The 17653-nt window shown below is 43.4% G+C and overlaps 1 protein-coding gene across 1 annotated transcript; it reads right to left on the reverse strand.

The window, feature by feature from the left end:
• Positions 1-1592: 1592 nt before the first annotated feature.
• On the reverse strand, positions 1593-15590 carry LOC134474315 (leucine-rich repeat-containing protein 37A2-like). Its single transcript, XM_063241845.1, has 3 exons — positions 6983-15590; positions 4083-4154; positions 1593-1722 (listed from the first exon to the last, which is right to left on the reverse strand). Exons 1-3 carry the CDS (start codon positions 10309-10311, stop codon positions 1647-1649), a joined length of 3477 nt encoding a protein of 1158 aa, XP_063097915.1. The 5' UTR covers positions 10312-15590; the 3' UTR covers positions 1593-1646.
• Between the last annotated feature and the right edge of the window lie 2063 nt (positions 15591-17653).

The following is a 17653-nucleotide window of genomic DNA, read 5'->3' on the forward strand; positions in this document are numbered from 1 at the left end:
TCCATTTCCCTACAATAGCCTCAAGATTTCCTACTTTATAGCTGGGCAGCTTTCCATTGTATGTAAATACCGTATCTTTCTTATCCATTCTGCAGTTTATGGGCAAGTTACTCTTGCTTTTTTTTTTTTTTTTTTTTTTGGTCTCTCGTCACATAGAACAATTGTTTTCTCTCCTTTGATTTTTTGTCTATGCATGCCCAGGTTTGCCACTACTGCCTTAGGGCCGGGAATGTTTGATAATTCCAGAGACTAATTTTAGTCTCGTATAGTAAAAATTCTTTATGCCTACTTTCTTCAAGCCTTCTACATTTGAAAAAAGGCTCTATTTGCCAAAATACCACAAAATTAGTTTAATTACCATTAATAATATTTACACTTCTGGACCCACTGGACCAGAAACCAAACCAAACCAAACACAAAACAACAAAACAAAAATCAAGCTTTCACACCAAAGAGCATAGTATCTTCCTTTCTCTAAACAGTTAAAAATACTATGCAAGTAATTCCTCTTTGACAACAAGACTGCAGAGATTGTGATTATTTTAGTGAAGATGGAGTATTTCTATGCTGAGTGTAAACATGTCCAGCAATAGCATTTTTTTACTTTTTTACTTTTTTTTTGAGACAGGGTCATGCTATGTAGTTCAGGCTGGCCTTGGGCTCACTTTGTAAGGCAGGCTGGTCTTGAACATGCAATAATCCCTTGCTTCAGCCACGCAAAGGCTGGGATTTCAGGAGTGCACCACCACGCTATACCATTTAATCACCATTTTAAAAATCTGTTTTTAAGATGGGTGTCATCATTCCAGCACTAAAATGCTGGCAGTCAATTCTTCTGGTATCTTAACCATCTGGATAATACAACAGTTTACCTGCTTAGTTAATTATTTAATAGTTTAAAAACTTATTTAATACTTTAAGTGTTAGTTTTATTCAGATTCAATCGTCTAAACACCCTGGGTTAATGGCGCTCAAATTAGCACAGGTGCTCTACACACTACATTCTGGTCCTCTAGGCAGCACTCTAAAGTTAACTTTAATTCCTTTGTTCTGATTCAGCTTTTTCAAATCTTTATTATAAACACCATATAGCAAATACTTATAGACTTTGCAGGTCACATATAGTCTCTGTTGTATATATTCATGAGAGGTTTGTTTCTTTTTTGTACTGGGAATTGAACTCTCAAATTTGCAGCCTCACACTTGCCAGGCAGATGCTGTACCACTGAGCTATATCCCCAGCCCTCCTTTTCTTTTAAACCACTTAAAAAAGAAAACACAACAAAAACATAATGAACTTATGAGCTAAATAAAAAAGACTGGATCAATTGGATCGGTGGCCCATATGGTAAATACAAATACAAGCCAATGGTACATAAGCACTAATAAAACAAGGTTCATGTTATAACACCGGTAAGTGCTCAGATCTTATTACTACTTTTCCTGTGTAAGTTGGGTTTTTCCCATTTGTACCTTCTGATGTAAAAAGTGAAAATGTGCATAGCATATTTGATGATAGACACAGACTTAGCCCTATACACACTTGCACACTTGCACATTTTATTTCTGGAAGAGATTTTGGAGAGTATGTAATTAGAACTGCCTCCTCACTTTACAGATAACTTAAATAATGATGATTAAGTAACTTACAAATATCTGAGGGATAGCAGGCCTTCAAAGGAATCCTTATGTAGTTCGGTGATGTAATTTTCACTGAGATTTCTGGAAGATGAAAAGGTTATTTTTAAATCACATTTCCTCAGAAACCTGAAGGATATGCAGTGATGAAAAAGCGGAGGAAATGAGCACTGTCAGTCCTGCCACGTGGAGTGTACCTGGAGCAATTAAAGTCTCATATCTACAACAATCTCATGCCAACAATCCCCTTTGCAGGCACTTGTTCTACAGAAATATTTGCCCATGTTCACAAAGAAGCATCAACAAGTGTCCATTGTGTGGTACAGGTAACAAGAAAGCTGGAGAGGACTGGGGATACAGCTCAATGGCATAAGCATCTGCCTGGCAGGTGCAAGGTCCTGAGTTCAGTTCCAGGTGCCAAAAGAAGAAGAGGATAACAAAAGAAACCTGGAGAGGTACCTCCCCAAATAAGAAACCTGACCAAAAAACGGGCAACTACAATGAATAGACACATCTCAGAAGAGAAGCACCAACAGCCGATAAATGCATAAAAAATGTTCAATAACTATGGTGCTTAGAGCATTGTAAAGTAATAATATTCCATCTTACCCCACAAGGAATGGAATCAGCAGGAAGTCAAACAATAAAAAATGCTAGTGAGGCTATAGGGGAAAAACACTTCGATGTTGCTGGTAGACATGCAAACTAGTGCAGTCACTGTGGGACTCGGTGTGGAATTGCCTCAAAAAACAACTAGCAATTCCACTTGACCCAGTTATTCCCCGTCTAGGTATTTTCCCAAAAGAATTAAAGGCATCATGTTACATTGATGAATTCATAGTCATGTTTGTAGCAGCACAATTCATAATAGCTAAACCTTGGAAAGGGCCGCTATGTCTATCGACAGATAATGGATAAAAACAATGTATTTACACACAGTGCAGTACTCTGCCATAAAGAGAAGGAAACTCCAGTCTTTTGTGGAAATCAAACATGTTTAGTTATGTCATGAGTTCTGTTGTATGGGAAACCCAATGTCTAAATAAAAAGCAAAATTAAAGGCAATAGCGTGAAGGGAGATAGATCTTTCTCAGAAAGCAGGTGCTCAAGAGATGGAGGGAAAGGGGATGGAGAAAAAGAATTGAGATGTATGGTATCATGTACATGTGCCAATTGCTCATGAGGAATATAATCATCATATACTGCAGTGCACTAATTTTAAAAAATGAAAAAAATCCTAGATATACCCTAAACATCTATCAATAGGGATATACTAAATGAGGCAGGAAGTTGGGCTACGTAAGTGAATTCAAGGTTATCCTGCACTACGTAGCAAGATCCTGTCTTAAAAAAAACACACCTCAAAAATTAAGACAAAATGAATACACCGTGAGAGCTGCAGTGGTGCATCCCTGTTATCCCAGCACTCAAGAAGTTGAGGAAGGAGAACTGCCATGAGTTCAAGGCCAGCTTGCACTACATAGTGCGACATGTCTCAAAACAAACAAGTAGGGCCAGGGATTTAGCTCAGTGGCCTAAGTGCCTGCCTGGCAAGTGCAGGTTGTGAGTTCAATCCCTGGTACTAAAACAAAACAAAAAACAAGTAAAAATAAATACACATTATGGAATACTGTAGGAGTTTAAGTGAGTGGGTAACCCTCTCTATGTGGGGTAGGAAATAACACTGATGTATCAAAAGTGAGAGAGTCAAATTACAGGATAGTACTGTTTAGGTAAAAAAGAAAAGCCACCTGAGAAACCTATTTCACTGTATGTCAGTATGTGTGCAGGCAAATGCATGGGAAAGATCAGGAAAGATACATCAGATTCAGACTAGTGGTTACCTCATTGATGGGTCATTAGAGCATATGGAAGGTCTCACCTGTTATTTAATCTTTTTTTTTGTCTTTTACCTTTTTAACGGTACCGGGGATCAAACTCATGACAGCCTGCTTGAAGACAGGTGCTTATGCCGGCAGAGCTAAATCCCCAGCCCCCTGTTATTTCATTTTTATTCATTAAGAATGTAATCACATTCTCTTTGTATAAAAAATAAATTTCAGTTGTTTCTTTCCAAGAGGATCTGTGAGGGCTGCGATTTAGCCCAGTGGCATGAGCACCTGCTTATCAAGTGTGAGGTTGTGAGTGCAATCCCTGCTACCAGAACAAAAAGAAAGAAAGAAAGACATTGCTCACCGAGAGGGTGTATGAAATTTAATTCTCTCTTTCTCTTTCTCTCTCTCCCTCCCTCCCCACTTCCAGAGCTGGGGCTTGAACCCAAGGGCTCACACATCTAAACACATGTTTTAATCAAGTGAGGTTGACCTGAGATAAGATGGGGAAATACCTTTGCTCAAAAGTGTTGACCTCAACATGCTGAATCAAGGAGGGTCCTGGTTTTTGTATGAAGTTTTTATATTCGTGTTTGAAAAAATTATACTCACAGTTTCTCAGCCCAATGGTAGGTTTTCCATGCCCCTTTTTGTATACTATAAATAGAGTTTCCTTGGAAATCCCTGTGAAGAAACAGTTTATGTCTTTGAATAACTGGGAAAGGAATAAATACAAGAATCCTAACAATATCCAGGATATTCAAACACAGAGACAATAACAGCTTTTCATTTGCAGAACTAACAGCTCCCCAGTTTGCACAAGACTGTCAGACTGTGGAGCAGCCAGCACAAATGATGAGACTTTTGCTCAGCAGCTCAGCTTCCTATCTGTCCAGTCTCCTGGATTAATGATGTCGGTCACTTAGTTTTAATTTAAGTGTTTTTCCCAAAATCACTTGGGTACAAGATGACTCCTACAAATCAATAAGTAAAAGAAAAATCATTCAACAGAAAAATGGGCCAAAATGCATCATTATTAGTGAGTAAGAATAAAGCAAGCCTCTGCCAGCTGGCGCCAAAGCTTTGGCTCGGTACCCTTTGTGGAAGCTCTGCAGGCAGTGGAAGGATAAGGGCAAGAGCAGCGTAGAGGAGCTAACGTCCTGATGTGGAAAAACCGCTTGGACTTGATGCACAGGGAAGAAGAGGAACCACCAGGCAAGCAGTAAACCATCACCTGGTCAGGGCAAAAACTGCAAAGGAGAAGGAGGAACCCACACAAAACTGGCACCAGGGCTTATCTCCCGTGTGACAGGGTGAGGGAGACAGATGGTCAAGCATATAAGGGTATGGATCTCCCATTATTCCATACACATCTCTGACTCCTTTTTAAAGGAGGTCTATCATGCCTTGCCAACGAGTTATTAGGTCAGGAGTAGGGGAGCACGCCTGTGATCACAGCACTCAGGAAGCTGAGGCATGAAGATACCAGTGAGCCTCAGGCCAGCCTGCCTCGAACCAGGGTTCAGTTCCAATTTTGCGGAAACTCATTCTTTATCCGTCAGCAACAACTTTCCTGCTCAGTTTGCATACACTTTTCCTGAGGATGGCGGGAAAGCAATCTGTCTGCTCATGCGCCTAGTGAACATTTCCACGTGACCAGATGCATTCTCATTGCTCTGCGCTCACCACGGCCTCAAACAGAACTTGTGCCCCTCAAGCTGGCTCTCCTCCCTGCTTGGGGCTGCCACCTGTGACACCTCCACCACTCAGCTCCACACAGCATGGAGACGGGAGCTCACAGGAGTTTGCACTTCTCTGTCCACCCTGCCCTCAGCTGTTTACTGGGTGACTTGGTCACGCAGTGTTCCAGTGTTCACCCACTCTCACACCAGCACCCTGCTCAGCCACTTGTCACTTATCCCCAGGCTCCTAGAGATTCGAGGTCTCCCTGAATTCAGCCTTCCCTTCCAGATGCCTCCACATGTGGAGTCTAAAAGGGTCCTCCTGTTTTGATCATTTTGCTCTCTGGCTTGAAAACTCTGTCTCTCTGTGTCTGTGTGTCGGTCTCTGTCTCTCTGTCTCTCTAAAGATCCTAAAGTTGATATTCAGTGTTCATAATTTGAAATAATACCTCATTGCTTGATAACCCTGTTCTTTTCAGGCAGACTGGCCTGTGCAGCCATGTTCATTCCTGCTGCCATGCCTTTGGGCTGGCCGTCCTGTGTTTCCTCTGCTTGACAATTGCAAGCACTCTAAGCACCAGCTAAGGTTTGAGCTCCCCCATGCCGTGTTCCCTAACCTTCAAATCTTGTGACTCTGCATCTATTCTTTATGGCCCCACCACCTCCCCTAAGGCTCTTCCCCTCCCTTCTATCATTTTCATGTTCTGGAAAAAGCACTATGCTTCTTTAGTTCCCCATGTACTTAGCTCTGCAGGAGTGAGCACAAACTAGATACTGCAAAGCAAGGGGCAAAGGTGAGTTCTGCACATAATTCAGGGCCTCAACAACAACAACAGTAGCTAATATTCATACATATGGGGGTGCTGTTACTTGTATCACAGTGTTCTCTTTTCTGACACAGTCCTGTGAAACAGTAAACATTATATTCCTCCTTCCACAGATGAGGGAAGTGAGTCACAGACTAACTTGCAAAATGTTACAAAGATAATGAAAGAGATGTCTGGGTTAAAATTCAGGCCGTCTGGGTCAGGCAGATTCTATTCCTTTTTCCAAGGGGTGAGGGATACTAGGTATCAAACCCAGGACCCTGAGTGTACAAGACAGGCAGTGTACCTCTGAGCTACACCGCCAGGCCCAGAATCTACTCGTGCCCACATTGCTGTATCATCACTAAGGAAATGAGTTGTGAAAAGGGGGGAGCAAAAATAGGAGAGTAAGTGTTAGGTGGTGGGATAAGTAAAGTGCAACCCATCTGGGACCCCACCTGTCTCTCAGGAGCTATTCCTAGTCACCACTCCTATTCCCCAGTAAATTTTCCTACCCTTAACCTCCATTGTTCCTAAGAATTCACTCTTCATCTTCAGCGAAAATGAACTCAGTGTGTCTGACTTCCAGTAGGTTGGGAGTGACGTTCTGTTATTTTTGGGTTTTTCTTTTACCTATTTCATCATAACCTGGGCAGTGCAGGTGACAGCAGACACAGTGCTGTCAATCCATCTGCTCCTCTTAGCTGACTTGCAGGTGCTTCGTGAAACGTTTTACTTTCCCTGATTTAAATCCTTGAAAGCAGGGTTACAACTCTGGGCCAAGCTTGGTGAATTCACTAAGACCGTGTCTCAAAATAAAATATATGAAGAAAAAAACAAGGAAAAAGGGTAAGAGGGCACAAATAGTACAAAGAGAGTGGAATAAAGAAAATTGAGAAAGAAGAAGGTAAAAACAGAAAGTCAGTGTGAACAGGGGATGTGAGGACAGTCTATGAAGCCCTTGAAGAAAGGGCTGTCACCTCAGGCACAATGCAGACAACAAAAGAAGAAAACTGATCCTTACAAGACTGTGAAGGAGTTGACCTCTACGACAGGTACTTGGCGCAGCCTTTGCTTCGGGCTGAGACCCGTACATGACAGGGTGTCATTGTCACAGGTGCAGAGCTCACATATGTTGCTAGTGCTGGTGGCATCCTGCACCATTTGTGCAGAATAATGGTTAGTGTTCTGTTCCACATCCAAAGGTTGAACCGTGATGGGTGTCAGGTTTGGTTGCTGAGCCTGCACTTGGTCTGGATGTGCAAGGGTCACCTCAGGATGCTGCTGAGGAGAAGCTTCAATCTCCGGCAGAGTCACAGAATGTTCAGCCTCTGCAATCCCTTTTGAAGTCATGATAAGATTCATATACATTGTGTGTACCACATCAGTGGGGAATGTTGGGCTCTTAGCTGTATCCTGACCCAGTGGTGTTGGATTTCTTGTTTGAAGTGGTACCACGTGTTGATTGACAGCCTTCATAGACGGTTCTGGAGGCTGAGAGGGGTTCACCTGCATCACTGAAGGAAGTTTAGTTTCAGTAGCAGGTGGTTGAGTTATGGAATGTTCCACATGCAACAACTGAACCATGCTGCTTGTCAGGTTTGGTTGCCGAGCTTGCACCTGGTCTGGCTGTGCAAGGGTCATCTCTGGTTTCTTCTGAGGAGCTGTATCCTCTAGCAGGGTCGTGGAATGTTCCACCTCCATTGTAACTTCAGGATGTAGGATACGGCCCATGTCCAGTGGTTGCCCCATGACACTGGTCAACATGTGAGGCTGAGCTGGAATCTGACCCGGTGGTTTGGGATTTATCATTTCAAGTGGTATTGTGTTCTGATCTACACCCTTTAATGATGGCTCTGCAGGCTGAGAGGGGTTCTCCGGCAAATTGGGTGTGAGTTGCGTCCCTGAAGTAGATGGAGGTATTGGATGGTCCAGTTTCACAGGCTGAATGATTGCAGGAAACACAGTTGGTCCCTGAGACTCTACCTGCCTTGAAGGTGGGAATCTTACATCACGATCCTTCAGAGAAGCAACTGTACCCTCCTCTGGGGCCACAAAATGTCCAGCCTCTTTAATGGCTTTTTCTCTCATAAGAGCCATTGTTTGGACTGTGCCACTGGGCAAGGTTGGAGGCTGAACTGGACCCTGACCCAGTGGTGCTGCAGTTGTTCTGTGAGGTGTTACTCTGTCTGGACCTAAAGCCTCCATAAATGGTGTTGGAGGCTGAGATGGGTTCTCTGGCAAAGGTGGTGAATGGAGAACCTTGGAAGTAGGTGGAGAAGGTCTACTATGTTCTACCCTCCAAGCCTGAATGTTGACAGGAGTCAGGTTGGGTTGTGGAGCCTCCACCTTCCTAGGGTGTGCAAGTGTCACCTCGGGATGCTTCAGAAGAGAAGCTGTGACCTCCTGTGGGCCCACAGAATGTTCATCATTTTTAATGGCTTTTGCATTCATGATAAGAGCCATATCCATTGGTTGTACCACTGCACTGTGCAATGTTGGACTCTGAGCTGTATCCTGCCCTGGTGCTGTTGGATTTGTCATTTGAGCTGGTACCATGTGTTGATCTCCAGCCTTCATAAATGGCTCTGGAGGCTGAGAGGGGCTCTCAGGCCTTGTTGAAGGAAATTGACTTCCTGCAACAGGTGGTGGAGGCAGGGAACGTTCCACATCCGAAAGTTTAAATATCACGGGAGTGAGACTTGGATGCTGCGTGTGCATCTGGTCTGGATGTGCAAGGGCCACATCAGGGTTCTTGTGAGGAGGAACTGTGACCTCCTGCACGGCTGTGGGATGTTCAGCCTCTGCAGTAAGTTCAGGATATAGGGTAGGGCCTGTATCCAGTTTTTGTACCATGACAGTGGGCAATGTTGGAGGCTGAGCTGGACCTAGAGCCAGCAGTGTAGGAGTTATTCTGTAAGATGATTCTCTACGTTGACCTAAAGCCTCCAGCAATGGTGCTGGAGGCTGGAATGGGGTTTCTGACAATGTTGGTGAAAGGAGAAACCCTGAAGTAGGTGGAGAAGTTCTCGTATGTTCTACATTCCAAGCCTGAATGTTGACAGGAGTCAACTTGGGTTGTTGAGCCTCCACCTTCCTGTGGTGTGTGAGTGTCACCTCAGGATGCTTCAGAGGAGAAGGTGTAACCTCCTGCAGGCCCACAGAATGTGCAGGCTCTGTAGTGAGTTTATCACTTGTGCTAAGCCACATGTCTAGCGGTGGGGTTGTGACAGGTGATAATGTGGGATGCTGAGTTGAATACTGACCAAGCATTGGAACTGGCAGCTCATTCACTGTTGGCCCTTGTGTCTTTTCAGAGGCTGAGTACAGTATTGGAGATGGTTCCTTGGGTATCTCCCCAGGTCTCAGGATGGAATTTGTCAAACGTGAGAGATGAGTTGCACTGCCCCTTAGAGATGGAACATTGATCTCCGGATTCTCTGACAGCCGATGTAAACCCTCCTCACTAAATAGCTTCTCTTGGTGTAGGATTAAAGAAGGTACAACCTGTTCAGCAGGCTGTGAGTCTCGATAAGGGTCTTCTCCCTCAGGTAGAGAGGACTGGATTTGTGGAGCCTCTGGATTTTTAGTCTGGGCCTCCAGCTGGTATTGTGATGATTCCTTGTGCTCACAGGGCTGTGTAGGTTGATCTGGCTTCAGCAGATATCCCAGGTGTAGGCTTTTGTGATCAGCTTTATCCGTACTCAGATCCACAGTATCATCCTGCAAGGTTTGTTTCTGATGCTGAGGATATTCTGATTGATGAGCAGCTCCAAAAACCTCCTTAGCAAGTTGCCAGTGCTGAGCTATATCCTTCAGTTTCAGGAGTGAAACAAACTTTGATGGTGTTGAACTCTTGTTCCCTAGTAGTAGACGCAGTACATGTGACTGGTGGTCTGCAGCCTGCTCTGAAGCAGAAGTCTCCTCCTTTCTTCTGACTTGAGAAGGCAGAGCTAGGTGTTCATTCTCATGCCCATCTACCATTGAATCCACCTCTGGGAGCCTCTGTGGCCCAACCAGCTTGTCATGCAGACCCTGATGTGGAACAGCAAACTTATCTGGATCCGGCAGTGACTCTTCAGTCGACTCCTCAGGTGTAAGTAAAATCTTCTCAGGTGCAGAGGTTCCTGGGTAATCCATTTCCCCTGACTCTGCTCGAGTAGCAAAGGTGTAGAGTGGATGAGACGAGTAAAGGAGCTTGTTAGGAAAAGATAAGTAGCTATGGTCAAAGAGCTCAGCTTCCATCTGGGCTGGGAATTGAGCCCACTCGGGATGTGGGGCTACCAGGACAAGTAGCCACAACTGTGGCCAAAACATGAACCTTGGTGCCCCAAAGCGCAATATAAACATCATACAATAAGGCTTGGTCAACAAGACCTAGGCCAGTTGCTTCCAGCAAAAACACTTGCTGAAATGTTTCTGCTGGCCACTTGCTGCCAGTGCCTTGGCAACCATGTACATTGTGCCCTACCCCACCACTTGTGACATCATTGTTTAAGAAGCAGGTAGGTTCTGGCTCAGAGGGGCTTACCATGGCCCCAAGAAGTCTGGCTACAGTGACCATGCCTGTTGTGCACTAGCAAAAAGAGCTTTTCCATCCTGTGCTATGCTTGTCACCCTAGTAACTCCCTTTGCAAACACAGCTGTTTTCTGCAGCCAGCCACGCTGGAGCACTGACCACATTGTTATAAATTAACTGAAACGCCACCATACTGTTCTGTATGCGTTGTCACTCGAGTAACCTGTTTGATGTATCAACCTTTGTTCCCTTTGTGAGACACAAATGTTCCTGGAATTAGTAGACCAAGGGCTGTAAATTCCCGTAAGGAAGGAACGGGTTAACCACCAACTGTGAAATGTCTCTGACCTCAGGCAAAGGGGAACAAAGGCCTTCCGCATTCCTGCTCTCCTCCCATCATTATTTACTTTGCGGTTTATTTTCTATAAAAGTCTGTCAAAATTTTAACCCAGTTACACAGCTTTGCAAACTCCAGCTGCACTGTGTCATTGGTGCCAGCTGAAATAAAGCGCTTTTTCTTTGTAAAAGACACTTTGCCCCATTTTTTTTGGACAAGAGCTCGGGGTCTCATTTTTGGGGCACAACAATGCCCAAGTCCCTGCTTCCAGCAGAGGTAACAGCAGGGCCCTGCAGGGCTACTCCCCATATCAAGGTAGGATTTGGGCCTCAGACCTGGGTAGCCCTGTGTTTTCAGCAGCCCTTTGGGTTGGGGTAGGACAGAGCTTCCCATGGAGGTCACAGGGCTGGGCCTCTGTACACTCAGAAATAGTAACCCAGTCCAGCAACCTAACCTTTTCTTTCTCCAAGCCACAATCCAGGAGAACTCCTTCCTCCTTTAGGTATACAGGTTCTAAGGAATCCAGCTGACCTCCAGAATGGGGACTAGTTAGGGCAGCAGACAGGAGAATACACAATATGGTGGTTTATTCCACAGTGTTGTCATTTGCTCTATTCTCCATCCAGTGCCATGTTTGATGATTCATTTCCCTCTGTTAGGCTGGGGCTGCATATACATTGTGATGATGCATCGTGCTTGCAGGAGGGGTTTTGGAGGTGAGCAATTGGATCTGAGAGAAAGGATTTGAGTCAGTTCTTTACATTAACATGTGAGAACTCTCCCTACCCTTCCATGCCTCAACACTACCATCTACATGTGACAGTGCCCTTTTTCACAGCACACATGGGAAGACTCTTATAATGTTAAAATCCTCCTGTTAAATAGTTTTCTTGAAACACTATTATAAACTGACTCCATTCACAGTTGTTCTTCATCCATGTACTACTTGTCTTTTACCTGACACAACCTAGGCATGGGAAACTCAAGAAGAGACTCGATTCATCTTCTTACCTCTCCTCCCTTGCATTAGGTGGGGCACATAATAATGGTTTTTTAAAAATCTGATTTCTAAACTCTACTGACTTCCTTTTCTCAAATTTTGTGGGAAACTAGATTGTTTAAAGTTTGAAGCATCTTTGGTTTTGTTTAAATTACACTGAAGTCATTCTGTGGGAAAAGTTGAGATCCTTTCCCAGAAAGCAACCAGATTCTCCACTTTTTAAAACAAACACTCCCCAATTTCTTAATCAAGACTCCCCAAGTTTAAGTGCTGAAGAAGTCCTGATCTCACTGCAGCCAGTCTGTTCTCTGCCCCTGAACTCAGCTAAGTCACATGACTTGTCATCCAATTGAAACTTCTGTAAATGTGCTAAAAACAACTATGTCACATAAAAACTGTGGTCACCCCAGGATATGCATTGTACTATGGCCTACAGTTATACTTACCTAGCTTTTTTTGCAACTCCTGCTTGCCACACTATAAAAAGGACAAACTCTTCATAATCAGTGCCTTCGACTGTGGAGATTACTCCTCTGGGGACTGCCAGCAGTCAGTAAAATTTCCTTTCTTCTCCTGAGCTCCTGGCTACTGCAGACTCAGTTTTACTGCTACAGTTACACTGGCATGAAACTGTTTTTGTCCTTTCCTTTCTAAACATCCTAAAAGTAGTAAGTGATGATAATTTTCTTAAAGAAATTACTTTGGAAAATCAATCCCTAAAGGTTTTGTACAATGGATTTGCAGAAAGGTTCTTTGGTAAAATATTCTACTTCAGTTGTGGGGAGGTGCTGACCCCTAGGTACAGACCATACTGAGAAGGCAGAAGAGTGTTCAAAGCTGTAGCACAATTGACTTCAGGGCTGTAGGCACATTGATCCTGGAAATCTTGTGTGAGGGGAGCTCCAAAAGGACCTGTGTTTAAGCAGCCTGACTTCTCTGTCCTTGAGAGGAACTCTAGCTCCTCCCTCAGGTCCACAAATATGAAAGTACCTGAGAGGCCTCAATTCTACCTGTTTAACTTCAAATGAGGGTTCAGGGCCAAGAATGGGACTTGAGGAAAAATGACAGAAATTTCCTGTACTAGGAAGCAGTCTCAGACTTTCATGTTTTCCTGAGACATGCCTGCAGTCTTCCAAATCCTTCTGGGCCTTTTGGTGACAGTGGTGTGTTATTTTTGCTATATTGAGCACTGAACCCAAGGCATCTTACATGCTAGCAAGTGCACACAACTAGGCTCCCACCCCCAGCCCTTTATATTCAGTGCTGCTGGATGTTTTGAATCAGGTCTACCCTGTTATTCTATCTTTGTGCTTTTGCTGCAGGTAGCTGAGTTAGTTAGAAATTCTATAGGCAGTGAGACATGGCTGGGTCCTAGAAGGAGCCAGTGCGGAAACTCAGATACCTTGCCCATAGGGATGAGACAGACACTTCCTGCTGTGGGCCAGGCCTCAGTCCAAAACATCAAACAAGTACATCCACATCCTAAGGACTGCCATTCTAAGTAGTTCCCTGTCACCCCGAGGAAGTCAGGAGTCACCATTCAAACCCCCTAGGGCAGGGTCACTGCTCCCTGAGAATGACTGCTTTCTACATGACTGACTTTCCCATTTGTCCCTAATTAATCAATTTTACCCAAGCAATTGTTCTTATTGGCTAACCACACTTCTGTCCCACCTTATGCCTAGCTGCCTTGTGAGTTCCCAGTTTTCCCTGCATTGAACTGATGATTTTACTCTATAAAAGTCCCTAGAAAAGACAGAGTGCTTGACAACTTGCTCTGGACCGCTTCTCTCTCTCTCTCTCTCAGACAGAGGCTTTCTTACTCTCAATACATATATTGTGCTCTTATGCTCCTTTGTTCCTAAAATTCATTCTTTGATTTTAGAGAACACAAATTTGTACCAGACTTAGTAGGTTCAGAGGTTCATTCCCCTATGTCATTTGGAGGTCCCACCAAGATCATTGGCTGGAGGTAAGAGGTTGATTTTGTTTCATAGCTTCTGGACTGGGACTGATTGAGGTAACAAATTTTTATGCTTCAAATTTTGTTTTCTGTTTCATTGTTTATAATTGCTTTGTCTCTTATAGTTTTGTTAAAATGCTAAATGTAAGTTAAAACGTGGAAAGGTTATAGTTATGATATTTCTTTAACAGTACATTTTTATTATTTTTTTATCGGTTGAATTTAAAATAATTGCTAAAGTTACTGGTACCCCTTGCTCGACTGTATTTATACAATAGCACTAGAGATAATAATAATAGGACACCCCTCACAGACTTTAATGTGAACTTCTGTAAAATGGTTCTCTTCAATAAAATCTAATTCAGACTTAAAAAGCATACATGCCTACAGTAATATGTGGAATTCCTTCCACCATTTAAAAAGCACTAGGCTGGTGGCTATTCTTCAAGACGTGCAGGACAGGTTTCACTAGGCAGACTGGCTCTGATCCTCCTCTGTACTCTAGAGGAAATGTCAAGTCTGTTCTGCTTCAGTGTCCTTTCTGTCACTTTAACGCTACTCTTTTCCCAGTTTGTATTCTCCTTATAGAGGCATATAAAATTAGGAAAAAAGTCTAGATTATTCCAACCTTTTCCTGCTAAGTGAAGCCCATAGAAAATGCATGTTTGCTAATGCTGAAGATAGGGAAGTCATCTTAGATGATGGACACACACCCTATCTCTGGGTTAGATGAGACATCAGAATACTGCCCATCCAGGAGTCCACACGTGAGAGTCATGTCCTGGCTGTGTTTGGGGTAAATCTCTTTAGAGATTAAACCTGAGACACAGTGGTGAGAACTGGCTTCCATGTGACAGTGGAAGAAGCTATCCCCAAAAGCAGCACACATATGGGACCTAAACACATTTAGAATAAAGGGGCTTTCCAACTTTTCAAGTTGTGGACTTTAAAACTTTGTTGTAAAAATATAGAGCACTAGGAAATGATCTTACTCAGGTTTTAACTATCCCTTTAGAACTTTGACAGTCAGTGTTCACAATAGCTGTCACTCCTAAAAACAGAGGACAGATTTCCTCAGCATCCAGTTGGTGAATCCCCATTAAAACCAGTGGGCAAGGCAGTCAGTGGAGTGCTAACCAGACAGGCAGCTGGATTCCTTTCTGGAGAATGATTTCTGGTTGTGTGGGGCCTATGCAAACTGACAACAACTGAGGGGTCATGGCCAAGACACCCACGGTTTCCTCGGTGGGCACTGGCTCCCCAGCCACAGAAAACTCCACTTCCTTATCTACCTGGATCTTTCTGGTAGTAAGCTAAAGGTGTTCCCTAAACTTTTCAGGTAGTTAAGACTACTTCTCTCAAAACTAGGCTAAGGCACCTGCAACAGCTTTTTATATCTGAAAAGAAACTAGCAGGAAAGGATTTACATTTGTGCCTTACCTATGCAGAAGCAACATGAGAGATACCCAGGGAACATCTATCAAATAGGAATAAAAAGGGATGCTTTTGTTTATCTCCTTTTTGCATAGCTAGATAGCTCAATATCATTCATAGCTCAGTGAAAATTTCCTGAGTTCAATTCCTGACCCTGAAAAAATTGTTTCATACCCTTATGCCTCAATTTTTGCATTCTGGACATGGGCAACTCAATGCAAAGGCCCCTTACTCCTTTGAGATGTGTTCTTAAGCTCTAGAAGATGTTCAACCCTTCTATGTTGAAAAAGAGACAATTGGTATTTCTCTGCAGGAGTGCATAGACTACCCACCCCCTAGAGCCAAAGTGGAATACAGAGGGAATTGTTAATTATGATGTTCTTTTACAACTGAAATCATACTGTAAGAAACAGGGAAAATGGTTAGAATTCTATTGTGTTCCAACTGTCTTTGCATGAAGAGATGATTCTTATCTATGCTCCAGGTGTCATTATAACCCTTATGAGACCACACTCATTCATAGGTCTCTTTCTCTTAGTGACTTAAATAAAACCATAACTAGGAAAAATTTTAGATGATTCTGATAAGTACATTGATGTTTATAGAGGAGTTATTTAGACCTATGAGCTAGGCTGGAAAGATGCAATGTTATTCTTAAATCAAATATTGACTTCTACTGAGAATCAGGCAGCATTACAAGCTGCTATTACTTTTGGAGATGAATACGGTGTTAGTTTAAGTAGGCCAAAGATAGAAGCCAAGAGAACCACCAGTTCCCACTGGTGAACAAGCAGTTCCCACCCAGGACTCCAAGTGGCATGACAACAATACAGGAGATTGGAACAGGAGACATTTTCAAGTGTGTATTCTCAAAGGTCTCAGGAGGAGAAAAATTGAGCCTTCTGGTGATTTTAAATCATCAGCTATTTCTCAGGAGGAAAGTGAAAACTCCTCTGACTTCTTAGATCATTGATCAGAGGCACTAATGAAACGTATGTCCATAGATCCTGATTCGGTAGAGGGACAGATTTGGCTTAAAGACATGCTTATTACCCAGTCAACTCCAGACATTAGAAAAAAGATAGGCTTTGCTCCAGATAGTTCACTTATCCTTTATTAAAAGCTGACTCCTTAGTATTCTGTAATCAGGACTGGGAGAAATCCAAGAGACTCCCAAAATGGCTGCCTTTATTGTGGCCACAAAAGCACAGGCCTTAACTCTGATTCTTGGGGCTCCAAGAAAAGCTTGATGATGATACTTACCTGCTATCACTGCCACAAGCCAGGCCACTTTAAGGAAAAAGTTCTCTATGACTCAAACTCCAGAAGAAAAATAAGGTTGACCAATTTTACTATATATAAACAACAAAAATTTGCACGGCAACAAATTCACCACAAGATCAAGGGACAAATTAAAAACCTGGGAGAAAATGTTTGCAACATGTAACATAGATGTATTAGTCAGCTTGCTGGTATTGGGACTGAGCACCTGACACCCACAACTTAAAGGATGAAGAATGTATCCTTTCGTGGGGTTCGGTGGGGTGGATGGGCCTTCAGTCCATGGTCAGCTGACCCCAAGGCAGAAAAAACATGGCAGAGGGGCAGCAAAAGGGAAAGTTGCTCACCTCAAGGCAGCCAGAAGCACAGAGAAAGGGAACAGTGAGAGAGACACAGACAGACAGACAGACAGACAGGCTGCCAACAGGATAGGCCCTTTCTAGGTCCATTCTGAGTGACCTGCACCCTCTACCAGGCACTGCCCCTAACAGCACAGCTGTCTCTGAACCCGTCTATGGACTTGCCCAGGCATTTCCGACCCTGTGGCCTGCAAACGGGACACACTTGCATTTATAATAAAGTATCTCTTTAAAAGCTGTTTTGTAACTGTCTACATAGACTCTAATACATGAGGCCCAAGGCTGTTTCTTCTCACCCATCACAGCCCCAGTGAGCCAGGGGTGCCCAGCCCTCCCTCACCTATCTATTGTGCGTGCAGTGCCTGAACATCCAGTCACTTTCCTAAAGCCCCCGCTAGAGACAGAAGAGCCTTTCAGGAAAAGGTTTTTGACCCAATCTAGGACAACGAGTAAGGCATGACCATCCCTGTGATGTAAAGGGATTTGATAAAAAGAGACCAAAACCCCAGCAGAAAAATGAATAAAAAAACACCAAAGAGCAAATCCCTTTGAATGCCAGGAAATGACTCTTGCATGCAAAAAAAAAAAAACAAACAAAAAGGCTCAACTTGTCTCAAAGCAAGACAAGTACTAACCGAAATCACTCAGAGACTGTGTTTTCACCTATTAGATGGACAAAAGTGTAAAAGGTGGGTCAGTATTCGGTTGATGAGGCTTTAGAATATTGGGAGCACCAGTGGATACCGCTATAGGGATGTGAAAGGGGAGATTTCAAACAAAATGAGCTGTATCTTTGCTTTTG

Source organism: Cavia porcellus, unplaced genomic scaffold, assembly GCF_034190915.1.
Source record: "Cavia porcellus strain 051 isolate PalLab524CR breed Dunkin Hartley unplaced genomic scaffold, mCavPor4.1 scaffold_32, whole genome shotgun sequence".
NCBI lineage: Eukaryota > Metazoa > Chordata > Mammalia > Rodentia > Caviidae > Cavia > Cavia porcellus.

Coding starts and splice junctions, on each gene's coding strand:
- LOC134474315 (XM_063241845.1), bottom strand. CDS start 10,311: ATGATGTTTATATTGCGCTTTGGGGCACCAAGGTTCATGTTTTGGCCA. Junction 4,155..6,982: donor GTCAACTCCTTCACAGTCTT/GTAAGGATCAGT, acceptor GTTTCTTCACAG/GGATTTCCAAGGAAACTCTA. Junction 1,723..4,082: donor TACCATTGGGCTGAGAAACT/GTGAGTATAATT, acceptor TTCATCTTCCAG/AAATCTCAGTGAAAATTACA.